Raw genomic sequence first — 24,003 nt, 5'->3', positions numbered from 1 at the left:
AGCTATCTCGTTGAAACCCCTGGTACCGAACACGAACATCATTGGGACTGCATTTCCCAGAAGGCAGTGCGACATCGGCTCACGCGAGGCTTCGCGGAAACTCTGCCTGGTTTTTTTACCCACGCCTGCCGTAAAGGCGCGTGGTCTGCTGGGACATGTAGTTTGAACAGCCCTTGGACGCCCCCTCAAATGAATGGGACCGGGTATAACTGAGAACTACAGCTCCTGATTTGGCCGCGTCCGTGGCAGCCGCGGAGGAAGAGTTGATTAAGACGGCCCTCAGGGAGGGTACAGCTGTCGGTGGTGATGTTGCGCGCGGGTTTGCTAGGGTAGCGATCTGAAAGGGCGCTTTTTTTTCTGCGCGCTGGCTCCCCGTGCCCCGTACCGGCCATGCGCCCGGCCTTCGCGGTGGGCCTGGTGTTCGCAGGCTGCTGCAGTAATGTGATCTTCCTAGAGCTACTGGCCCGGTGAGTGACCCTCTCGGGCCGCGCCCGGATTCTAGGGGCTGCTCCCTCTAGCCGCCTCCCTACTCCGTTGCACCGGATGCCCACGCAGTCAGCTACTCCACAGCCCTGGCACTCCTCCATTCGTTAGCATCCAGGTGACAGGAACATCCAAGGTGCTGCTGTCGGCATCTCCATGCCACACTTTGGGAGTTTGAAACCTGGAGACTTTCTCACGTGACTGATCCTAGGTCTCAAGGAGCCCCCTCTCCCTACTACACATCCAACTCTAGCATCTTTCGCTGTCCGGTTAATGAATGAATGACACGTGTTTGTCTGGAGCAAAACTTTCTCACAGTCCTGTTTTGTCCACGTTGCAAAGAAAGTTTCGTTTGTGTGTGTTTTGCAAAACATTTGTTTTTATTGGTCGTAGAGATAGATGACTGTGAGCACTTGGCTTGACTCAGGTGAGTGATGTGGTGCAGATAACTACTGAGCTGTCACCATGGTCCCTGAGCATTTTGCACATTACAGCCTTTAGTTGAGAAGTGTGCACTTTGAAGTATAGCTTGGGAACAGAGTTGGCTTTGTGGTGGTGTCTTACAAATAATGTTGGGTAATAATGTGCAAAGTTCAGTAGGCAGAAGTTAGAAAAGAGACAGGAGGTGAACTGGAAAACGATTAGGACAAAACAGCTAGAGATAGTAGTTTCAGATTTGGCTCTTCTGGCAATATAACCTTGGCCAGTTACTTAGCTTCTCTGGGTCTCCTTTTTCAGGCACTTCAATACTATCTCAGTTCAGAGTAGCTAGCTACATGTTGCTGAATCTATATACTGTGTCGGTTTGACTATCTGAACAACCCTGTGACTAAGTTACATTGTTTTGCTGAAAGTGCAACAAGATGCAAAGTAGGGCATCTTTTCACTATTTGTAAGTGGCAGAGCAAGCAATGGAGTCTGTCTAAGCTGGTAGCCCAGTAACATTTCTAGATCCCTTTCGTTTTTGAGCTTGAGTTTTGAACATATGTGATGTCTGATAGAAATGTATTCTATTTGATACTGTTGGTTTAAGTCCTTCTGAAGTATTCACGGTCAACTCTGTATGGGTTATTGTTTGCTGATAGGAGCTTACTGGTTTATTATACAGAGTGTTGAAGATGGATTGTCTTAGGAGTGGATAGGAATATGGAAATGAAAAAGAAAGTTTCTGGGTATACTTCAAAGGAAGGAGACTTTGGAATTCAATATATTTAATATTTTTTTAAATAAGAAAGTGAAACAAAGAAACAGCTATAGAAACAAAGTCAGGTAATTGCACTGAATATGCCACTAAATCATGTGAAACCTGTGTGTTCTGGCTTAGGAGCTCTTGGCTAAAACACTTTTTCAACCATCATAAGGATGTGTGATAACTCCCTTCATGCCCATGGGTTTTGAAGGGTTGAATGAGATGCATGAGGAACGCTTGCTGCACTTGTCGCTCCCCTTGACTTCTCCCTTACAATTTGTTTCAGTACAGACATACATTGTTGTGTCCAGAAAGGTTCTGTATGTATCCAGAAATGGATACATTTCTCTTTATAGTCTTTTCATTCTTTGTAGGAACTTTTATTTAGAATTTTATTAGGACCAATTTGTAAATGAATCTGAATTATTTATTTTAACCTCTTTTGGAAATCCGCATTTTTGTGCACAACTGAGAGTTTTCCTTAGGAGGTAAGGAAGTGAGCTTATTAACACAATGTATAGAACATTAGACTGATAGCAACGTGTACCTGATTTCCTTAAGTAAGCTCAGACTTCCCACTGCAGAGCAGTGAAATCCGACCTGATTAGGCCGGATAGTCTTTAAAGTTCCTTCTAGATATGATCTTGAAATTTGTGGCTTTAAAGAATTAGCATAGAAAGTTTATTATAGAGCAGGAGCTGTGCTTTTTAAATGGCTTCCTTGGAACACTCAGATGTCACTCTAAATGCAAAGGCTGAATGACTTGTTGAAAGAAGGGAGCCATTTTCTGAATTGAAAAACAGATTCAGTTTCTTCTTGCTGACTTTTATAGACCTATAATTGGTGCCAGTGATAAAGTACAAACCTTGTGTACTGCCTAAGCAGCTACACAATAATAAGTGAGATATTGATTCCCTTCTTAAGGTGCTTATGCTCAACCTTGAAAGCATGATACATATGTTTCATGTATGTGCTGTACATACACTCATGCACAGCTAATGAAGCAGGGAAAGTATCATGTGTCTTAACATCAGGATAACAATATTTGACATTTTATTTTTCTCTTTAAAACATGACGTTGAATTAAATAAGAAAGTTTTATGTCTAGGAAAGAAAGAAAGAAAGAAAGAGAGAAAGAAAGGAGGTATAAATGTCTGCCTGAGTCATTCCCTTCAAAGTTTCTGATTTGTTTTTTCTTTTACATTGAAATTTGATTTTTTTGCCAAAGAAAATCCCAAGTAAGAGAAGGTGTCTGCAATTAATGGTTATAAGTCTTTTTTTTGGGGAGGGGGGGTTCAAGACAGGGTTTCTCTGTATAGTCCTGGCTGTTCTGGAGCTCACTCTCACTCTATAGACCAGGCTGGCCTTGAACTCAGAAATCCTCCTGCCTCTGCCTCCCAAGTGCTGGGATTAAAGGCGTGTGCCACCACTGCCCAGCAACAGTTATAAGTCTTAAATAAAGTTTAAGAGAAGGAAAGGTTCTGGGAAAACATTTCAAATTTTTATTTCGAAGCTTTAAAGCAAATCATTCCAGTTAAAAGAACCACACCCTTTGAGCTATGCCAGCAGTGTGTACCTAAAATGCTCTCTGGATTAGCTTAAAGGAGTGCCGAATGTCAGATCATAGGAATGCATCATACACCTCCTATGGAAAGACAAAAAAGAATAGAGTTAGCAGAGGACCCTATGGGAGGGAGAACAGGAACATGATTCCTGGTAAGACTTCTTCTGGGGTACTCTTATGCGGGAGATATATAAAACCGGCGGCACCCAATCTTGGTTGTTCTTAATCAGCTGCCATCTTCCTGACTAGACAAGGCCTGAGGTCACAAGCAGTGGTGTGTTCTTGCTGCTGCAGCGGGTCAGGCCACCAGTTCAGGGTGCTGGCTCAGGCAGCCAGAGACACCAGCCCTGCCACCCACGAGATGCCAGCATAGGAGATGGCTCTGCCAATCTTCCACGCTGTCTCCACAGGGCTGGGCTGGGCCCAGACCATTCCGCCATCCATGCGGTACTCGTAGAAATGAGACTCTAATGCTTAGATTATCCAAAGGCATTATAAGTTTGATAATGCTCATAAACAAGATGACCACACAATTGGAACTGTTAACCAATTAACTAACCTAGATATAAGTTATTACCCAGGACTGCTCTCGGTACATGCGTGGTCATCCATGGCTCCTACATCTCTGCTCCCTAGCTCCTCCTCCTTCTCCTCGTCCTCTCCTTACTCCTCCTCTTCCTTGCCTTACTCCTCCCACCTTAACTCCTCCCAACTTTCGGGAAAATAAGCTGCTACAGTGCCCAAAAATTAGATGGTAGTAATGGTTGCATATCTAAAGCCTGGTAATAGTAGCAGTGATATACCAACCCTAGTCATTTGCCATGAAGTCCAACCAAACACAGAACATGTGACCTCCATGTCCTTAGCCATGAAATATGGATAAGTAAAGGTAAATAGCAAAGATCATATGAAGGATACAATTGTAAACCTTTTAAACTTTTAAAATCTTTTGCACAAATGCTAATATGCCAGAGTACATTGGCTTAAAGTGAGGCCTCTCCACCCCATTGACTTGCTTGAGTGAAGGCCAGACTCTGTCCCAAGTGGCTCCTACACAGTTAGAGGTCTTCAAATAGCGACAGCTGTCTTTTTCTCTGCCCTCCTTTTCTTGAGCGTGTGTGTGTGTGTGTGTGTGTGTGTGTGTGTGTGTACACAGATGAAAGGGACAAGGTCCACCCTCTGAACTTTTCACGATGGTGCTGTGTCCTTGCTGTCTATAGTTCATGCTTGGCTCCTGGATGTTGCTTTTCTTTTTCTCAAGGGCAGAGATCCAGCTCATGCCCACTAGGAGCCCTTTCTCACTGGGCAGAGTGGCTTCCCAGTAACTACTGTGTAAGGGCTTTGGCCCAACCTTTTAGTAGAAAATAGAAGGGAAAGCCAGAGAAGTGTTGATACTCCAGAGTGGTGCTTGGCACTTGATGTATATTTTCTTATTGAATTCTGATGGCCAGAACATATAGTTCCCATTTTATCAAGGGGAAAAAAAAGGTGTCTAGTGTGATTGTTTAAAAGGGTAACTTTTGGGCTGAGGAGATGTCTCATGGTTAAAGTGCTTGTTGTACAAGAGTGAGGGCCAGAGTGCAGATGCCCAGAACTCACATAAAATTCCTGTAATTCCAGCCTGGAAAGGCAGAGACAGGTGATCCCAGAGCAAGCTGGCCATCTCTCTGAGTTCCAGTCTTGATTGAGAGAGCCTGCCTTAGTGAATGAGGTCGAAGAACCATTAAGGCTGATTCTGGATATCAACCTTGGCACCTCAGGCTTACACATACATGTACATGTCCACAACTACATTCCCACACATGCAAACATCCATAGGCACACGCAAACACACAATACACATATGCACATAAACACACACACACAGAAAAAGAGGAGCAGAGAAAAGACAGCTGTCACTATTTTGAAGACCTCTGTGTAGGAGCCTAGGCTGGTCATCTTCCTGGTTCTAGTTGCCTTTCTAGTATGTAGCAGAGACTGTGTTAAGTGCTTTTATGGGACCTATTCATCTGTGCAACAATAAACCAGAGAGATAAGCACTCCCATTGTCCCCATTTTAAAGAAAATGGGATTTAGAAGTTTACTAGCTTCCATACCACACAGAAGTGACAAAGGTGCTCTTGCATGTCATCAGGAAACACCATGGAGCACCATTGTTCTTGGCTCTGTGCCACCACAAACACACAGAACACACATGCTCTTGCATGCACAAGTACAGGCACACCCTTTCCCCATGAGGATCTAGTAGGGGAGCCCTTGAAAGTCTAAATTCCCAGGGTCCCACCCCAGGACAGTGAAATCAGTTCTAGGAGAGTGAACCTCTCCAGGAACGGGCTTCACATGGCTTCTTCCTTCCTTTGTTCACTCTCTCACTCGCTTGCTCTCTCACTCACAGTACTGAAGATTGAACTCAGTGCTTCCTCTATGCTAAACAAGTATTCGGCAGAGCCACTGAGCTATATCCCGGGCCCCTTTACTTTTTTTTTTCTTACCATTTTGAGAAAATATCGCTTCACTCACCCACAATGCTTGCCCTGCCATGCTCAGCCTGACACATGGATTCCCAGAGATCAGCCAGGACAGAATTGGCTAGCACTGTACGGGGGACCGTCTAGAGTTAAATGTCTGCTCTCTTGTATTGACTAATGGTTTTAATTAGATTCTTGAATGAGATGAATGTCTTACACAATCATTTATGGATTCCTACAAAGTTTGGCCTTGTCTCTTGAACCAGGTAACTCTGAAAGACAAATTGTTGAACTGTGTCTAAAGCAGTGGGTTTTGAGAAACCTTCCTAGGCAGCAAAGCTTTAAGTACAGCACTGTGTCTGCTTCGGATGACAAGCCTAGCTGTGGTAGAATGGTGTGTTCCTGGCCTGTTACTGTGCATGAGCAGTGTGGTTAAGGGTTTGCACTGGGGATATAGCTCAGTGGTAGAGTGCTTGTCTAGTGTGCTGGCTAGTTTTATGTTAACTTGATACAAGCTGAAGTTATTGGAAAAGAGGGAGCCTCAATTGAGAAAATGCTCTCATAAGATTGGACTGTAGATAAACCTGTAGGGCATTTTCTTAATTAGTGATTGATGAGGGAGGGCCCTGTGCATTGTGGATGGTGCTGTCCCCTGGCTGGTGGTCATGGGTTCTATAAGGAAGCAGGCTGGGCAAGTCATGGGGCCAAGCCAGTAAGCAGCACCTATCCATGGCTTCTGCATCAGTCCCTGCCTCCAGATTCCTGCTCTGAGTTCCTGCCCTGATGTCCTTTAGTAACAAACAGTGATGTGGATATGTAAGCCCAATAGACCTTTTTCTTCCGAGTTGCTTTGGTCATGATGTTTCATTGCGGCAATAGTAACCCTAACTAGGACACCTAGCATGTTCGAGGCCCCCGTGCTGAATTTGTATATCTTGCCATTAGTGTTCAGTATTCTTAGCACCAGTAGAGAATGGAGTTGACTTTAATAGCACTGCATTGATATATAATTTCTTTAATGAGCCTCTGTTCAGTGGTGTCATGTGAGTGTCTTGGGTTAAGATGAAGACAGATTCTAAAGCCATTTAATCCTAGTCTCAGGGGAAGTTTGGATGCTCACTTGGGACATCTTTAGTGAGAGAACAGAATGGGGGAGGGGCGGTTCAGGAAAGCCGTCAACATTTCATGTGACTGATTTTCAGAGTGTCTCAAGAGAGATGTCAGAAATTACTGTCTGACATGTGTTCATACTATGGTATGTGTTCCTAATAGTCACCGTGGAAGACTCCCAGCTCTTCCATAGAGCACTGAAAAGGATCTGTTGAATTCCAGATATATCTCTTGACTGTCTAATGTATTGACTTACCACAGTAAGGGTTGTGGAGAACTGCAATGTGCTATAGCAGTATTCTTCAGTAATTTGTAATTATTGTCCCAGCCCCAGAACCCATTTTTGATGGTTTTTCTTAATCACCCTTATATAGCTACACAATTATGTTGATTTATGTACAGACATGTATCTGTGCCCTACTTAAATAGCAAGCCTCTTTCCCATCCCAAGAACTATTTTTCACTCATTGAGGATAGTCAAAAGCCACACCCCTGTCATCACCTGGCCAGTGTGATCCATTGGATTTGAGAGCCAAGATGAGGAAGGACAGTCAGTAGCTGTCAAAATCTACCCACTCTATTATTTTGGTGCTGTAAACATAACAGGTTGTAGTGCCTTTTAACTGAGTCTTTGCCTTATTTTTTTCTCCGTTATTCGCTGTGCAGGACACATCCAGGATGCGGGAACATTGTCACGTTTGCACAGTTCTTATTTATTGCTGTGGAAGGCTTCCTTTTTGAAGCTGACTTGGGAAGGAAGCCACCAGCTATCCCGATAAGGTATGGCACGTTCAGTCTTGTTGAGTCCTTTTAAAACCTGAAAAGCAGTACCCAAACAAGTGTGAGCTGCATGCTTCTCAAGTTTCGGTAACAATGGAGACATGAATTTCATGAATTACATTGTTACAGTCTGGAAAGCTATTTTTAGAATAAAACTCCTGCCCACTGCGTTTAAATAGCAGCGATGGAGGTAAGTGTATATGTGCATAATACGGAGTCAGAAGGACTAGGGTGACCACAATAGTTATGTATGCGTCCTTTGTTGATTATGCTAAGAGTGGGATTGTCAAGCATTTTGGAAATAATTGGCTTTTGGAAATAAAGAAGCAATGACAGCATAGCAAGTCACTAAATGTCACTGAATTGTTTGCTCACCAATGGGTAATTTTCTGTTGTGTGAATTAAGAGAAAATTGTTTATGCCAGCCCTCCATCTATCAGTCCAGGAGTCTACAGGCTAAATGCTATTGTTCTCATGTGGGACGACTTGATAGAGGTGTCCTCCTAGTAGCAAGTGTTCAGGAGAGTGGTGTCACTCAGGTTCCTTGGGAGTGGCATTCCCATGTGATTGTCTCCAAGCTCATCCTTGGTTTTTTGCTGCCCTCATTCATAGCTTGCTGAACTTTGCTAATATTAACCTTAAGTTTTTGTTACTGTAATACTAAGTATTTCACTTTCCTCTGGGTTTACTGTCTGCATGTGTATGGGGATACTATCTGTTCCTGCAGGCTAGCATTTATATCACAGTAGGAATCTGATCATCTTTTTTTTTAAAAAACTCCTTTGAGTCTTCAAGTCCCTCCCACCCCTGTTTTCTTGGAGCAGGGTATTTGGTGATAACATAATATATATATAATAGCATCCCTGCTGGTAAAACCGTCTCCTCTTGCCCAAGCCCCCATTTCAGCCTCTACCTTGTCCTCTCACTGTCTAACCACGGCTGCCCTGGAGCTCACAGAGATTCACCTGTCTCTGCCTCCTGAGTGCTGAGATCAAAGGTGTATGCCACCATGTCCGTCCCGCCTCTACCATGTCATTATTGCACGTTGTCCCTCTTGCTGCCGTTAAGTCCCCCATGATCTCGTCTTCATTAGCATATCCCCTTAGAGTGATTATTTTATTTTACTTAGGTCTTTCATCTCCACAAACAGTTTCTAAGCTGTGTTATATAAGTAGCCACATGGAAGAATTAAATTAATTATCCTGAAAGACCTTGATAAACACTGTTTCCCAGTGGTATCTCGTCATGAGGACATTTGGCAAGAAGCCTTGTAAGCTGACTAACAGATGTGACTTAGAGGTTGTGAGGAGGCCGACACTAGCGGTCTGGCATGCCTGTTGCATCCTTCTCTATGTTGGTTGTCAAGTTCCTCAGACAGTTAACACAGCTTGGGCTGTGCTTACTCAGTGGGCTGTGTGTCCTGCTCCATATCTAACCAGAAACAAAAGAAAAGGGTAACGTGGGCTCAGGGTTGTTTTATTCTTCAGATGTGCAGATACAAAACTGTTCAGAAATCTGCCCAAGGGTGAATATTTTATGAGCAATACAGAACCATCGTTTACTTTTGCTCTAGATTATTTAGCCATTTATTTAAAGTTTTAAAAATATTTTTACATGAGTTGTGAAATTGCTGATATTTAATCCCTTGACCTTCAAGAACAATGACAAGTTGATATAACCATATTGAAAACTATCTTGACTACTTCCTAGGAGAAGATGAAAACATACAGATATAAAATGTTTTCATCTATTTACTTGACCTTACTTACCCATAGTATCCATGTACTTACTACATGTATCCCTTTCCTGTCTACGTCATGACTGTAGGAGTTTTCTAGTCTCTCTAGGTAGTCTCAGACTTGAGGTGGAGCTGAGCATGACCTGGAACTCCCGATCCTCCTGTTTCCCTACTTTATGTGGCACTGGCAATGCAACCCAGGGCCTCATCCATACTAAGCAAGTCACTCTTGCTAATGGAGCTTCGTCTCTAATCCCTAGGGGTTTTTTTTATTTTAATTTTTATCTTAATTTTAAGACCTATGAATTCTGAAATGACAAAGACTCTGTCCAGGTAGTGGTATACACACCTTTAATCCCTGCATTTAGGAGGCAGAGGTCTACAGAGCCACCCAGAACTACACAAACAGACCTTGTCTTTCAAAAATAAAATAGAATAGAATAAAATAAAATAGAATAAAATAAAATAAAATAAAATAAAATAAAATTCTCTGTTTAAGTATAAATTCTATTCTAAATCAAGGGGTAGCTTCTTTATTTTAGAGTCTCCTGGCTCTAAAATAATTGTCACAGTGGCTAGGCTGAACATAATCTTGACTTAGCAAATCTTTGGGGTCTGTTTTTTTCAAAATTAAGAAAAATAATATTATATACATATTTGTATAGGATATACTTAAAGTAGTTATTCTCCAGGGCCCTATGAAGTGTATCTACAAAGAAATAAAATATTAAAAAGAATTATCTGTTCACTTAAACTCTCTTGCTATTGGTTAGGCAATATTTGTAAAACCTAGTTCTAAGTTATTTGAAAAATATTCAAGTATTTCCCTAAACATAGTCAGTAATTCAGACTTTCCCCATGCGAGTCTGACTTTGTGAAGTATTTGTACATGTACTTACATATTTGACTTTATGTGATAATGGTTCTCTGTACTCCGAATGTCTTATAAACCAAATCGATATATTTCCTTCTATATCAGAGTTTCTTGAAAGAGTGGATCTGTGTGGTGTGTTCTCTGTCATTGCAGGTACTATGCCATCATGGTTACCATGTTCTTCACTGTCAGCGTGGTGAACAACTATGCCCTGAATCTGAACATTGCCATGCCGCTGCATATGATCTTCAGATCCGTAAGTGCTGCCGGCTCACAGTGTGAGCGAGGATGCATGGCTATCATCTGCTCACAGTGTGAGCGAGGATGCATGGCTGTCATCTGCTCACACTGTGAGCGAGGATGCATGGCTGTCGTCTGCTCACAGTGTGAACAAGGATGCATGGCTGTCGTCTGCAGTGGGAGGCACAGAGAGACCAGGGAAGAAGACAGTGGCTGGCTCAGGATAAATATATGGCTTTAATAATACTTTTTAATCAAATTAAGAATTCTGTGGGAAATAGATTTACTTCCTCTTTCCTTCCCCTGGCTGCTCTTGAGCCCCTGCTTACTGTCCAAGTTTTGTTTTTGTTTTCCCTCACCCTCTGCCTTGCAGTGTTTTGCTTTGTAGTTCAGGCTGGCTTAGAACTCTCCATCCTCCAGCCTCAGCCTCCTCAGTGCTGGGATTATGGGCTCGTCCCACCACACCTGGCAGGACAGTTGCTGATGAGGAGTGTCTCACTCAGTGAGAACCCATCTTCCTCATCACCTCATGTATGACGGGCTGTCTCTGTAGCTAGGGTATGAGAAAGAGCTGCGTGCTCCCAGAAGAGCAGGACAGACATCGAGGAACATGTAGGTGGAGTTGCAGCAGTCTGCAAAGTAGGTGCTGACCAGAATGTCATTGTCGTGTTGCCTGAGACTTCGGTAGGATTAAGAATCCTTTTCCTACAGGGACGCCCATGAAATAATTACAGTGAATGAGGTGATCCTCAATAAACTGATACATACCACTTGGTTGACTGACACCTTTCTAGAGGAGAGGGAGATCCCAGCATGCCTCTCTTTATTAAGAATGGAGGTTGGGGGAAAGCTCACTAGAAGTTGTATACATTAGATACTTGGAAAATTTGACAGGAGTAGGTCTCAGATATCACCTAACCCCATTAGTCATACTTTATTTATGACTTTAGTGAGAATTGACCAATTTTCACATTTTTTAAAAAAAAGACTTATTTATTTTATGCTTATGAGTGCTCTTTCTGCATGTACACCCGCATGCTAGAAGAGAGCATTGGATCTTATTACAGATGGTTGTGAGCCACTATGTGGTTGCTGGGAATTGAACTCAGGACCTCTAGAAGAGAGCCAGTGCTCTTAACCACTGAGCCATTTCTCCAGCCCCGAGAATTGATGATTTTTATTCATATTGTATCTTGCAATGATTTTATTATTTCACAGGACAGATTTTTATTTTATTTTGTCTTAGTGACTGTTCATCCTTCACCCAATGTTTTCCTACCCAACATGAATTGTGATGGTTTCTTCCCTAGTGCACTAAAACTTCCACCCTTGTCTTCTTTTACAGGGCTCTCTGATTGCCAACATGATTCTAGGAATTATCATTTTGAAGAAAAGGTAACGGCACACCTTCATGTCCTGCGTGTAGAAGTGACACTCCAGGTCACCTCTGTGTACTACTCACCTTCCTTCTTCCCACGGTGGTGATAGGACACCTCTTGGCCATCAGCCTTTTCCTGGGTTCTTTTCTAAGATTCATGGGTAATAATGATTTTCCAATGGCAACTGACCAGGTCAGAGGCTCTCGGTGTGGCTTCCTGTGGGGCCAGTCACTCTTGTTATCACTGGATCTTCAGTGCTTTGCCAACTAAAATTAGTCAACATAGAACTTCCCTGTGTAGTATGATCACCGTTAGCCACATGTGACTCCACATGTGAACCTAAAATTATCTAAGCGAAATAAAATGCAGTATTTCCCACTTTAGCTAGTTGCATTTTAAACACTGATCAGCCATGCATGTCAAATGGCAACCATATTGGACAGTGTGGACTTGGAGCATTTCCAGGGAGTATATGGCAGGTCTGAGGGGCAGCTGTTCTAGAAAGTGCTTTGTTGTCCATTTTATTTTTATTCTTGGCATTCCTGGTGCTAAATCCCAGGGCCTCATGCGTGCTGCAAACACTCTTATTATTAACCTGCAAACTCACCACACATAAGATGCTCATCAGGGAATAATTTTATATGCTAGGAGAATTCCCAGCAAAGTCCCAGATAGACATGAAGAAGGAGCAGAAGGTTTAGGGTTATTCTTTATAACTGTGGCCAGTGGTGTGGTAGGACATGGGTAGGAAATGACAGAAACAGCCTAGGATGGGTTTTCAAAGTACCCACATGCCCCTTGAGCCTCAGGCCTTCTTTTCTGCCAGAGAGAAGGGATGTTAGGGAGACAGTAGAGAGTCTACAGGATTTCTAACAGCAAAGTCACCTTCGAATTAAAACCAAAATTGTGCAAGTGATGCCATGGTTTCAATTCAATACCAGTTCCTAGTCTCTCGGTATTAGGGCTCTCTAGGCTGGGGAAGAATCTGCCTGTTCAGAGAGAGAACCTTAAGGGGTTTTGTTTTTGTTTTTGAGACAGTCTCATGTAACCCTGGCTGCCTGGCACTTAGTTATGTCAACCAGCTGGCCTTGAACCCACAGAGATCCACCTGTCTCTGCCTCCCAAGTTCTAGATTAAAGATATACATCACCACATCCACCTGTTTGTCTAGAACCTACAGTATTTAGGTAACAAGGGCTATATCAAAACAAGGACAAGTGTCCTATCTTGATAGGCTTCTTCTTGTGTCCTGTATCTCCAGAGGCTGTGAAGTCCCCAGATGCGTTCTCTTGCCTGTGGGTTCTTTGCAGTCCTCTCTGCTTTAAGCATACATAGTCAACAGCCAGGTTTTTTGTTTAAGATGAAGACTATACTTGTTGGTAGCTAGAGTTAATCTTGGAACAGACCTGTATTCCTCCCTAAGCTTTGATTTGGTTCATAATAAGAGTACACACACACACACGCACACGCACACGCGCACACACACACACACACATTTATATGTAAAGCATTATAGTCCCCTGACTATACACTATAGTCTTACACTGTCAGGGGTTCTTCTCAGCATCTGTTTCCCTTAAGAGTGTATTTGGAATCTGTTATCTTGACTCTGAGCCTTTGACCGTTCCCAGAACAGGAGTTTCTCTAACATCTCTATATTCGTTCTCCTTTTCATTCCCTCCTCCTTTCCCTCCCTCGTGCTGGGGATTAAACCCAGGGCCTTATCCATGCTAGGAAAATATCCTGCCACCAAACTGTGTTCCAGGCTTTTTTTTTTTTCTTCGAGACAGGGTTTCTCTTTGTAGCCCTGGCTGTCCTGGAACTCACTCTATAGACCAGGCTGGCCTTGAACTCAGAAATCTGCCTGCCTCTGCCTCCCAAGTGCTGGGATTAAAGGCGTGCGCCACCACCGCCCGGCATTTTCTTATTTTCTTATACATCAGACTTTATATATTTTTTCAAATATATTTCTTATATAAGGTTCTGTTAACATATATTAACTATATGCAACTAACTATATACATTATATATATTATAAGATAGATAGATAGATAGATAGATAGATAGATAGATAGATAGATGGAATATATTTTGATTGTGTCCATCCCTGTGCCCTCTTGTTCATCTCCCGCTCCTGCTAAGCCCTCTTCCCGAGCAGCCCCTTCCATTCCTTACCTCACTTCTCTGTAGTGAACTCCTCTCATCCCTCTCTCAGCCTCATAGCCATTCAGCCTTTGATGAGGTTTTGTAACCATTGTAACCAGAAGGTACAGTGTACTGGAGTAGGAAAGAAATGGTGATTCATTCTGTGAGTTTAATTTCTTTTCATCCTTCCTGGGTCCTTTTCCTCGATTACCAAGACTCTGAGGAGATCATAATGATACAGTTTTAGTTAATGGAACATGTCACCGGTTATGTTGCTCTCTATGAATCTTTTATTTCTCCCTTTATCCAGCATTGCCTACATTTTACAAAACCATTTAAGTTATTCAGATTGTTTTTAATGAAATACCTTTCCTGGAGAATGGACATTATCCCCCAAGTTTTGACTCTTGTATTTGATAATCTCTTGTTCCTCTTGAATAGTATCTGTATGAACACTCAATTCTGGGTTCTCAGGCCTGGGAAGGCCACAGATACTGGTGAAGCCTGGGCGAGTTGCATTATTAGTTTCTGCAGAGCAGAATGCAGAGTCATGTGACATCTGGTGTGTGTCTGTTTTCTGGTTTTGTTTTCTTTTTTATTTTCTGATAAAACAGTCTGCTGGTCAACAAACCGTTAAAGACAACTGCTGGAGAGTATCCCCCAGTGGTACTAAAGATCTTTGTACTTGAATCACATGTTGTCTGGTGGTAGATCCCATTAGACGGTGTCTCCTTTCCTAAGGTATCTTGTCCTTATTTTTCAGATACAGTATGTTCAAGTATACCTCCATTGCCCTGGTGTCTGCAGGGATATTTATTTGCACTTTCATGTCAGCAAAGCAAGTGGTAAGAATCAGCTTTAAATTGTTTCTGTTCACTACTTGTCATTGGGACCCGTTATTGGGCACCTATGAGTTATGAAAGGAATTAAGAGTGCTTACGTAATACAAGGACACAGCTCAGGGAGGAACGGGAGGCAGTGGGCAGCAGAGACACTCCCCCTGCATCTCAGCACGCCGTTGCAGTTCTGGTGCCTGTACACAGTGTGCTTTCTTATTCCCTAGACCGTCCAGTCCGGCTTGAGTGACAAGGATGGATTCCAGGCATTTGCGTGGTGGTTACTAGGCAAGTACAGTATTTACAAAAAGCTAATTACCTCTGCACTTATGTTTGCTGAGTCTTCTCCTGTGGGACATGTTTCTTGGCAAGAAGTTTAGGCTAAACTAATTATGCCAAGGAGGAGAGTGGCACTTGGGATCAATACATCTCTGAACCTTAGTGTTCAAAAAATTAGGAGGCTAGTGTTGACTCTTTAGGCATCGTGTTCTGTGTAGGTCCATGTTTCCCATGGTTGTCACTGGCACAAGAGAGAAAAGTCTACCATTCTCCTCAGGACTACTGTGGAGGGAGTCTTCTGTTTCTTCATGTCCAGTCCGCAGTCTAGAAGGACCTGTGAAAGAAGGGTGTGTTACAACTATTGACTCTAAATTTCCCAGGAATACATTTCTAACTCTTGGGCTTATTTTCTACATAAGTTACGTGTTCCATATGGCAGTGTTCCCAAGTCAACTCTCATGAGAATTTTTAAAAATACAAGTATCTCTGTGTGGAGTTAATTAGACAGCTCCTCCAGGGCCTCATCCTCACATGGGTTTGGAGGGGACACTCCAGTGTTTGTGGTAGGAACAGGAGCAGGCTAACACTGATTGGGTAGAAGAAGATAACAGGAGAGAGTGCCCTCCTTATCTGAGATTTGGACATTAATTAACCCTTTAGTCACTGTTCTTCGAAGCAAAGATCTCTGTACTGTTAGGAAAGTACTCAATGGAAAAATTCTCAAAGCATACAAACATACAATTCCTGGGAAAAATTAATGTTGTGTAATTTTATACTCTCTTAATACAGAAATCACACACACACACACGTATGATAACTTAATTTTTGACTTACGGTTTTGGCAAGATGGTAAGTGGCGCTGTCACTGTGTGAGAGTAGAGTAACAGCCATTGTCATACAAGCTGCTAGCAGAGTGAATCGATTGCCTTTCTCAAGAAATATTGGGTATTGAGTTTTTTTTTTTTAACGTCTGACTCAGCAGTTCCATTTATGAAAATTTATCCTAAGGAAACAAATAACATTTCAAGTTTTGGTGTATATTGATTTCAGCAAAATAACTAGAGATCTAACTGGTCTCATATCGAGACATTTACATTGATGCAAGCACATGATAGGGTGATGTACAGAACATAAACCACATAAAGAACATTATATACATATAATAAAGGACATAAAGGAAAAGTCCAGAAGAACCTCCTGAGAAAAGCAAGGTATGAAGTGTGTGGACAGTCTCACCCTGCTTTAGTATGCAGAAATATGTGTAAGGATGGGGACACGGGAAATCAGAGAGGATTCAGTGGAAGCATTGTGGTTTTAAATTTTGCATGTCTTGTAGTTTATGATAGTTACCAAACTATAAATTATACTGTCACCTTAAGAAAACATGGACAAAGGCATCTTGTAACCTATCATTGTGTGTTAGGTATTGGGGCACTGACCTTCGCCCTGCTGATGTCGGCAAGGATGGGCATTTTCCAAGAGACTCTGTACAGACAGTTTGGGAAACACTCCAAGGAGGCGCTATTTTATAACGTAAGCAGTTTCTTAAACTCTGGGCAGGTGAAGTTTCCCTTTTTGATATGTTATGCTGAGTGAAACCCTGTGTAATTGACAGATTGTGTTTTTATTTGTAACCAGCCTTTAGACAGAACACTGAAGTACTTGAGGTGGGGGGATAATGAGTACTTTGAGTGACAGGTATTCATAATGAGGTGATCGTGATCAGCCACGTGAAACCTTTAAAGGATGAGGGACCAAGGCCCACAGAGGTCCTCTAGGTCAAGTTGTCCAACCAGGACAGAAAGCTGGAAGGGGGACATGAGCCCCAAAGCAACAGGTCAGGGGTGTGGCTAGCAGTGAGGCAGTTGGAGGATGGGGCTTCAGTTGTGTGATAGTTCACATCATTGCATGTCCCTGAGCTTCTTCATCGTAAGGGGTCACCTGGCACTCGCTCCTGTAGCTCTCCTCCTCCCCTTCTTTACTGCTGTTGGGATCTGACCAGAGAACTAACTGCCCTCCAAGGCCCCGGAGATAGTTCCTCCCAGGCGTGGTTAATCCCAACGGGCAGTTTGACACATACACTTGGAGCTAGAGTTTGTGGCTGGAGATTTTTACAGGGTAAACATTTTATCTGGTTTGTGTCTTTCATTGAAGGCAATGCCAAGCATAGTGATAGCTCAGCAAGAGCCGCTGTGACTTGATCTTCCCTTGTATTGTTGCAGTGAGGAGGGTGGCAGTTGTCAGGCCCTTATGTGTCCTCTTCCTCTCTAACCTCTTCTCACCATTTTTTTTTCTTGTCTAGATTGTCTTGAAATCTCTTTCATACTAGTTTCTAAATCCTTTAAAATCTGTGTGGGCCTTGTAATTTCCAAATCTAATATGTAGCAACTCCTTTTGGGCAACAATGACTGTGTGCTGTGTCCCTTGTAGAGGGAAGGACCCTACTCCTTTACCTGGCTTTCTCTATGGTGACCATCAGTCTCCATAAGATGTCATACCATCTGATGTGGAGGGCACAGAGGCACTAGACACCTCACCTTAGAGGGGCTTTCGTGCTCACGGGGCAGCTCGAGTCATTGTAGAGTTAATCCATCTGTGCTGCAGTGGGTTGGTAGTTACCTCTGTGATCCATTTCCCCCCACAGCACGCCCTTCCGCTTCCCGGGTTCATCTTCTTGGCCTCTGATATTTATGAGCACGTTGTTCTGTTCAATAAGTCTGGTAAGTCTGGGGTCATGTGGCAGGATTCCCTGCCAGCTTCTGAGGCAAAGCCTCACTTTTACAATTGGCTCAGCTACAGCTTTATCTGTTGTTCATCTGAACCCTTGCCCCTCCGGGCATCCAGGCGGGGCTGTTAATCAGTAGCTGCAGCAGTGACAGCTTTCCTATTCTCCAGGAATAAGACTATCCTGCCGCCCTCCTTTCCTTTGGCATTGTGTGTTTGCATTTGAACATGGAATGTTAAATGTTTTGAGAGTGCAAACAAGTAGTCCCGGTACGCAGCTGGGACTAGAGCCCTGGGAAGTTGGGTGGCAGCCCGACTGTCTCTGTTTCTCTTCTGCCGTGAAAGGCAGAGCTGCGCACAGATCCCAGTTGCCTTGGCGCCAAGCAAGACGGAGCAAAATGATGACAGAGCTTGTCTCCTAGATACAGATTAAATAAACAAGATAATGTAATTACCAAACAATATTTTTTAAAAAAAAAGCAAAACCAGTGTGACGTGTCTGTATGAAGATGAGCGGTTGCTTTTTTTTTTTTTTTTTTAGAGTGACTATGTGGTAAGTTGATGGTGGATGGTCAGTCCCCTGGAAAGACCTCGCACATACAACTTGATCGTCTAAAGTGTTATGTAGATAGGTGACCAATAAGAGAAGCCTCATTTATAGCAAGGCTTTGTGTTGCACACAGCACAGGTAGTAAGTGCATTTTATACCACACTGGGCCTGTTCTGCCTGTGCTGTACTTGTGTCTGTCTTTTGACCTAAAATTGTGTTATAAAAGTAGTATATAAGAGAGTCTATGAGACTGTATTCTAAAGCATCATTTCTCATTATTAATGCCATGGTCTGTGGAGATTCTGGGAAACCCCATAGAGCTCCACTCCTGTGGTTAGCATAGACTGGAACCAGGCAAGTAAAGAGACATGTGTGCTAACCGCTTTGTAAGGGAAATGATGACGCTGTTCCTGTCACTGCTTTTGCCTGTCTAACCTTGTTCAAAAGACGCAAGGTTTCACTGTCCATGCCACCATGATTGTGTCCTCTCTTCTCCTCTGCAGAACTCTACCAAGTTCCAGTCATCGGGGTGACAATGCCCATCATGTGGTTCTACCTCCTCATGAATGTTGTGACTCAGTATCCTTTAGTCCTCTGTTATTTTCGTCCCCGTGTTGCTTTGGCAGAAGATTGTTTATTCTAACAGTGTAGGGGACATGAATTTGGGTTTTGCCTTGATTTATATAGTAAGCTGGAGACGGATAGACCCATTCATGAAGCCCCTTTGAAGAAGGGAAAGAGATAGTGACGGTACAGAAGGTCAGATAGGTCACACAGAGGACTTCATGGGTTGGCTTACAGCTGGTTATGTTATGAGATGAAATTGTCCTGAGATTCCTCCCTGGGTTCCTGGTGAAATTATGTTAATAGAAGGTCCTTACTACTATAAGAGTCGTGGCATCTTTAAAACACTGAATCAGATGGAGGTTGACTGCTCCTTCTGAAACCACATAGATTTGCCATACAGAGCTCCAGGAGAGGTTGGAGGGCCTGAGGACAAGACAGATAAGGTGAGTAGGATCACCTTCCCGAGAGTGTCACTTCAAGATGACCTTCATTATAAACTGTAACAACAATCCATAGTGATGGGTCAAGGAAGGGCCGAGTCAGAGTCCTTTGGGAAGTCCTGCTAAGAAGAGTCCACAGAGTGATCTTCATGTTTTCTCAGCATGTCAGGTTGAAGCCAGGACTCGAACCTAAACCCTAGTTTACAAAGAACAACCTTAACCACTCCTCCAGATACGTGTGCATCCGGGGTGTGTTCATCCTTACAACAGAGTGTACCTCCCTCACTGTCACACTAGTTGTGACTCTGCGCAAGTTTGTGAGCCTCATCTTTTCTATCTTGTACTTCCAGAACCAGTTCACTATGTGGCACTGGCTGGGCACCTTGTTTGTCTTCGTTGGGACCTTAATGTACACAGAGGTGTGGAAAAACCTAGGAACCACAAAAAGTCAGCTGCAAAAGGATGACAAGAAGGACTGAGGTCTTCCTGGGACACACAGACGGTGTTATGTGCGAGTGGCCTCTGTTGCAGGTCTGGCCATCATTTCACTTTGGCTGATGCCAAATTACCACAGTATTGAGGCAGACAGTCTCCAGAGCTTCCTCGGAAAGGATGGGACTCATCTACTTTCATGGCTCCCCAGACAGCATTTGTAGACTCAGCATAGGCTTCCCTGAGATAGAATATACAAAACAAATGGGGCTACCAGGCAGACTGTCAGGTAGCCTCTGTATTTACTTTTCTATTTCTTTGCCAGATCAAAACCATACTTGTTGAATTCCAAGTCTCAAAGCTTCTAGTTTTCTACTTGTGTCGCACTTGTTGCTACCTTGATTATTTGCTATGACGGCCAACACCCTTCTGTGGCTATGTACCTCTTTCCTTCCATTACCCCTCACACGCCAGCACTTTACAGCCACAGCCAGGCACTGAATCACCCAATGGGCATGTGAAAAATTAGACCCCAGGAATGATGAGGCTAGACTCCCTCCAGTGTGTTGGGAGAGAAGCAGTTGCCCCCATGAGCAGAGCCCTTGAGATACGTGAGCTGGATGCTGGAGACACTGGATTCCACCACCCACATTTCACGCTACCTGTTTAGTCGATGCAAAGATCACACGCTCCTTTCACCTGCTGCTTTCTGCAGTTAGAGCAGTCCTGCAGCGCTCCTCGCACGTTAGAAAGGAAGAAAACTTGGAAGTGGATAGAGAAGAGGGCGGCCTTTCCTTCCATCTTCTATGTGAAGCCCCTTGGCCTGTTACAGAGAGAATGAAGCGTGGCCCAATACAGCTCACTCTTTCAGCATCCTGAGAGACTGTTGCCCTTGTGAACCTGGCCACACACTCACGTGGGTTTCAGATGTGTGTCTGTGAGAGGCATTAAGGCCTGGTAACCAGAAGATACTTCTGAGAATTATCACCTGCCAAGTCATTGATGATTGATTGATTGATTGATTGATTGATTGGTACACAAGTGTGGTCAAACCCCAGCTGCCACCGGGTGGAGTCTTGTTTTCCCATAGATAAGGGACTGCTTTTGGTGGCTGTGCATGAGAGGTGGCATGAGACAGCATGTTTACATAGAGAAACAGGCCTGCCCCTGATCACTCTGCTGATCATTCTGAAGGTCTGATTTTCCTCTCTTGGATCCTCTTGAGGAAGAGTAACCCTGTCACATGGCACGTGGTGCTTGTGTGCCCTCAGCTGGATTGTACGTGATCGAAGAGCAAGGACGTCCATGTTGCTTCATTTCCTCTGTTCTTCACTTAGAGCCAGACCCTCACCACCCTCACCTCGCCATCTGCTCCTCTGCAAACAGCTAAACTCACTGTTTCTCTCCCACACGGCCTTCCGTTCTTTCCCTGTGAAGACTGTGCTCTTAGACTGAGATGTGGCTCTCTGTGTCTCCGTGGCTCACTCATAGTTCTCTGTTGCACCATCTGAAGATGCTCGTCGGTGGGTCTGACCAGCAGCAGCAAAGAGAACTGTCCTAATGCTCTGGGTCCCCTGGGAAGGCAGTTAAAACTGCTTTTGCTTTTGTGTTACATTAAGTGCAGATACTGTTTCTCCACCGAAGTCCCCAGGTCTACAGACTTATTTGTCATTCTGGCCATTGACAGCTTCCCTGTGCTGGTGATGGTCTGATCTCAAAGATGCTGAATTAGATGTGAACCCATTCACAGTCCCAGAAGCTCCTTAGCTACTTTGAAATATGTGGGGTTGCCTGGACCAATGTTGCTATAAATACCAAGTGTTAAATGTCCCCTTAAAAAAACAGTAATAAAAAGTACTTTTTCCTTCCTGCTTAACAGAAGAATCTGTCCCCCGGGGCTCTTGAGGCTCCGTTCTGATTACTCCTAACAGGCTATAGCCTTCAGTTACCTAGTGCTTCCCTTTTCATGTTGGGAGAAGTACGACACGGCGTGTAGTTCTGAGACTGACTGATACAGACAGGATCTAACTGGACCTGTTAGGATTTCAGAATGTGTACCCCTCTGCTGGTTTTGTTGAAGGGGATAAAGGACCAGATAAGAGTCAGAGCACCCTCACAGCAAAATGTTCACTTGCAGGAACAGAGCACGTAAAGTGCTTGCTCTGTGAGCACTGCTTGCTCTGTGAGCACTGCTCTCTCAAGCACCCAAGTGCCCCAGCTGCTTCCTCCCATGCTGTAGATAGAAAATGTATCTAACAGACACTAGTTGCAGTTTTGTAAAATCGCTGTTCTAAAGGTTCTGTTTTCATTTTCATTGTGTGTCATTGCACAGGGCCCTGCGGTTGGACACTTCGCTACAGTTGAGTTCATTCCCCATACTCTCTTCTGACTCTCCTACAGTTGAGTATGTCCCACACACACTCTTCTCCCCTTGCTGTCCACCTGTTAGGCCCCATTGTTCTCCTGAACAGTTTGGCTTCTACTTTGAGATCACGTACACACTGATTTTATGTCTCTCTATCAAGTCCAGGAACTACAAATAAGAGCAAACATATGATGCTTGTCTTCCCTACACTAGCTTAATCCGCTTAATAGGGTCATCCCTGGATACAGCCATAAAAATCATTCTTTATAAAAGTCATTCCTCTCTGCTTATTTTTTTTTTCACGTGGACTGTAAAGGTTTTAAAAGGGCAAATAAGCCATTTTACCAAGGGCTAGGCTCACGGGAATGTAGAGAAATGCCTATTAAACACCCTTGTTCATCTTCAGAGACAGAGCATATTGTTTGTCTGAAAATAGAGCTTAAGACATGTAAAACTCTAGAGTAAAAGCCAAATATCAAAGGACACTAGACAGGAAATGTAGTATGCCCACACGGCCGCGTGACTCATTTATGAGGTGACAGGACAGGGGTGGCTGCTTTACTTCTCACATCCTGCTGTTGTTGACGCCATCTTTATCATTTTTATTAGAAATGTATTTTCAGTTGTGAAACTTTTTTTTTTTTTTTTGCAGTGCTGAGGATCAAACCTAGGGCCCTATACATACTGTGGATTCTTTTCTTTTTCACCCAAGTAAAACAACCAGTAATACACTAGATAGACTTACAGGTTAGTAGCTGGTGAGGTGTGTTCTGTATTTCCTTTCCCCTTCTCCCTGCCCAGTTGACCAAAGTACAGCACTCAGTTCTCTGCCGGGGCGGTGGGTGCCGCCCGTGGCCATCCTCTTCTGTTCTGGAAGGAACACGCTTGGTAGTTCCAAGAGTTCTCAACCTGTGGTCATTTCCTGTGCCCCCTTTCCTCCATGCTGGGGTCCACTTTTGGTTTTTGTGCTTTTCCTCCTTTTAATTCCTGGGTTCCTGACTGCACCTGCATCCCCTTGGGCGGTTTCCTTTTGAGCAACGCCTGCCATGCCTGCTCAGGCCTCTGCTCCCTGGGACCTCTTGGTAATTTCTAGGCGTTTTCTAGGGTATTTCTATCCATGTATAATGCTTTGTCTAGTGTTTCTGTAAGCATTGCTAATAAGAGTGCAGTGTGTGGGAAGCATTTGGCAGAGAGCTTGCAGGAGAGTGTGAGCACGGACGCTTTATCTGAAGGGTCTGCATATTCTTGTCCAGCTCAGCCCCGGAGCAGAGGATCCTGCTTCAGGTCCTTCTTGTTTGGTTCTTTTTAACCTAGAGATGGGGAAGGGGAATGGAGTCAGGGATAACTCTACACCAGTGACTTAGCTGTGGGTGGTCGATATGGTGTCTGAGCAGATAGACAGTGTGCTTAGAGGGAAAAGTGCATTTTAAAGATCTGAGGCCAAGATCTTCTCTTTGGCTAGAGGTAGATAGAATCAGGAGGAACTGCTACGTAAACAAGGCTCTTTGGGCTCACTGGCTTTCTAATGAAAGCTGTTGACTAATCTTGACTGTGGCAGGTCATGCTGACAATTGAAAGAATAGAGATAAAATGTGCCCATTATTACCAGTGGTCAGTATAGTGTTTGGAAATAAGTATGGGCACTATTTAAGCACTGGAATATGCTCACTATGACCAGAGCTGGGGTCGGAAATTGGCCCTTCTCCACTTTATAGTATATTCTTTTTTTTTTTCCTAGAAGTTTCCTCACTGTAGACATTCCAGGTATGAAAGAGGCCGAGAGCATGCATAATTCATTTCTGAACTGCCAGCTCCTGGCAGAGTGTCTGACATGTGTTAC

At 43.6% G+C, this 24,003-nt stretch overlaps 1 protein-coding gene across 1 annotated transcript; it reads left to right on the top strand.

The window, feature by feature from the left end:
• The first annotated feature begins 305 nt into the window (after positions 1 to 305).
• Positions 306 to 22,439, top strand: Slc35b4 (solute carrier family 35 member B4). Its single transcript, XM_028768450.1, has 10 exons — positions 306 to 467; positions 7,481 to 7,594; positions 10,360 to 10,462; positions 11,792 to 11,841; positions 14,734 to 14,815; positions 15,034 to 15,094; positions 16,509 to 16,618; positions 17,730 to 17,805; positions 18,863 to 18,938; positions 19,599 to 22,439. Exons 1-10 carry the CDS (start codon positions 391 to 393, stop codon positions 19,843 to 19,845), a joined length of 996 nt encoding a protein of 331 aa, XP_028624283.1. The 5' UTR covers positions 306 to 390; the 3' UTR covers positions 19,846 to 22,439.
• The last annotated feature ends 1,564 nt before the right edge of the window (positions 22,440 to 24,003 follow it).

This window comes from Grammomys surdaster, unplaced genomic scaffold (assembly GCF_004785775.1).
Source record: "Grammomys surdaster isolate TR1022 unplaced genomic scaffold, NIH_TR_1.0 186, whole genome shotgun sequence".
In the NCBI taxonomy this organism is placed as follows: Eukaryota; Metazoa; Chordata; class Mammalia; order Rodentia; family Muridae; genus Grammomys; species Grammomys surdaster.
The sequence above is the reverse complement of the archived record's forward strand: the minus strand, read 5'-3'. Positions and strand labels throughout refer to the sequence as shown.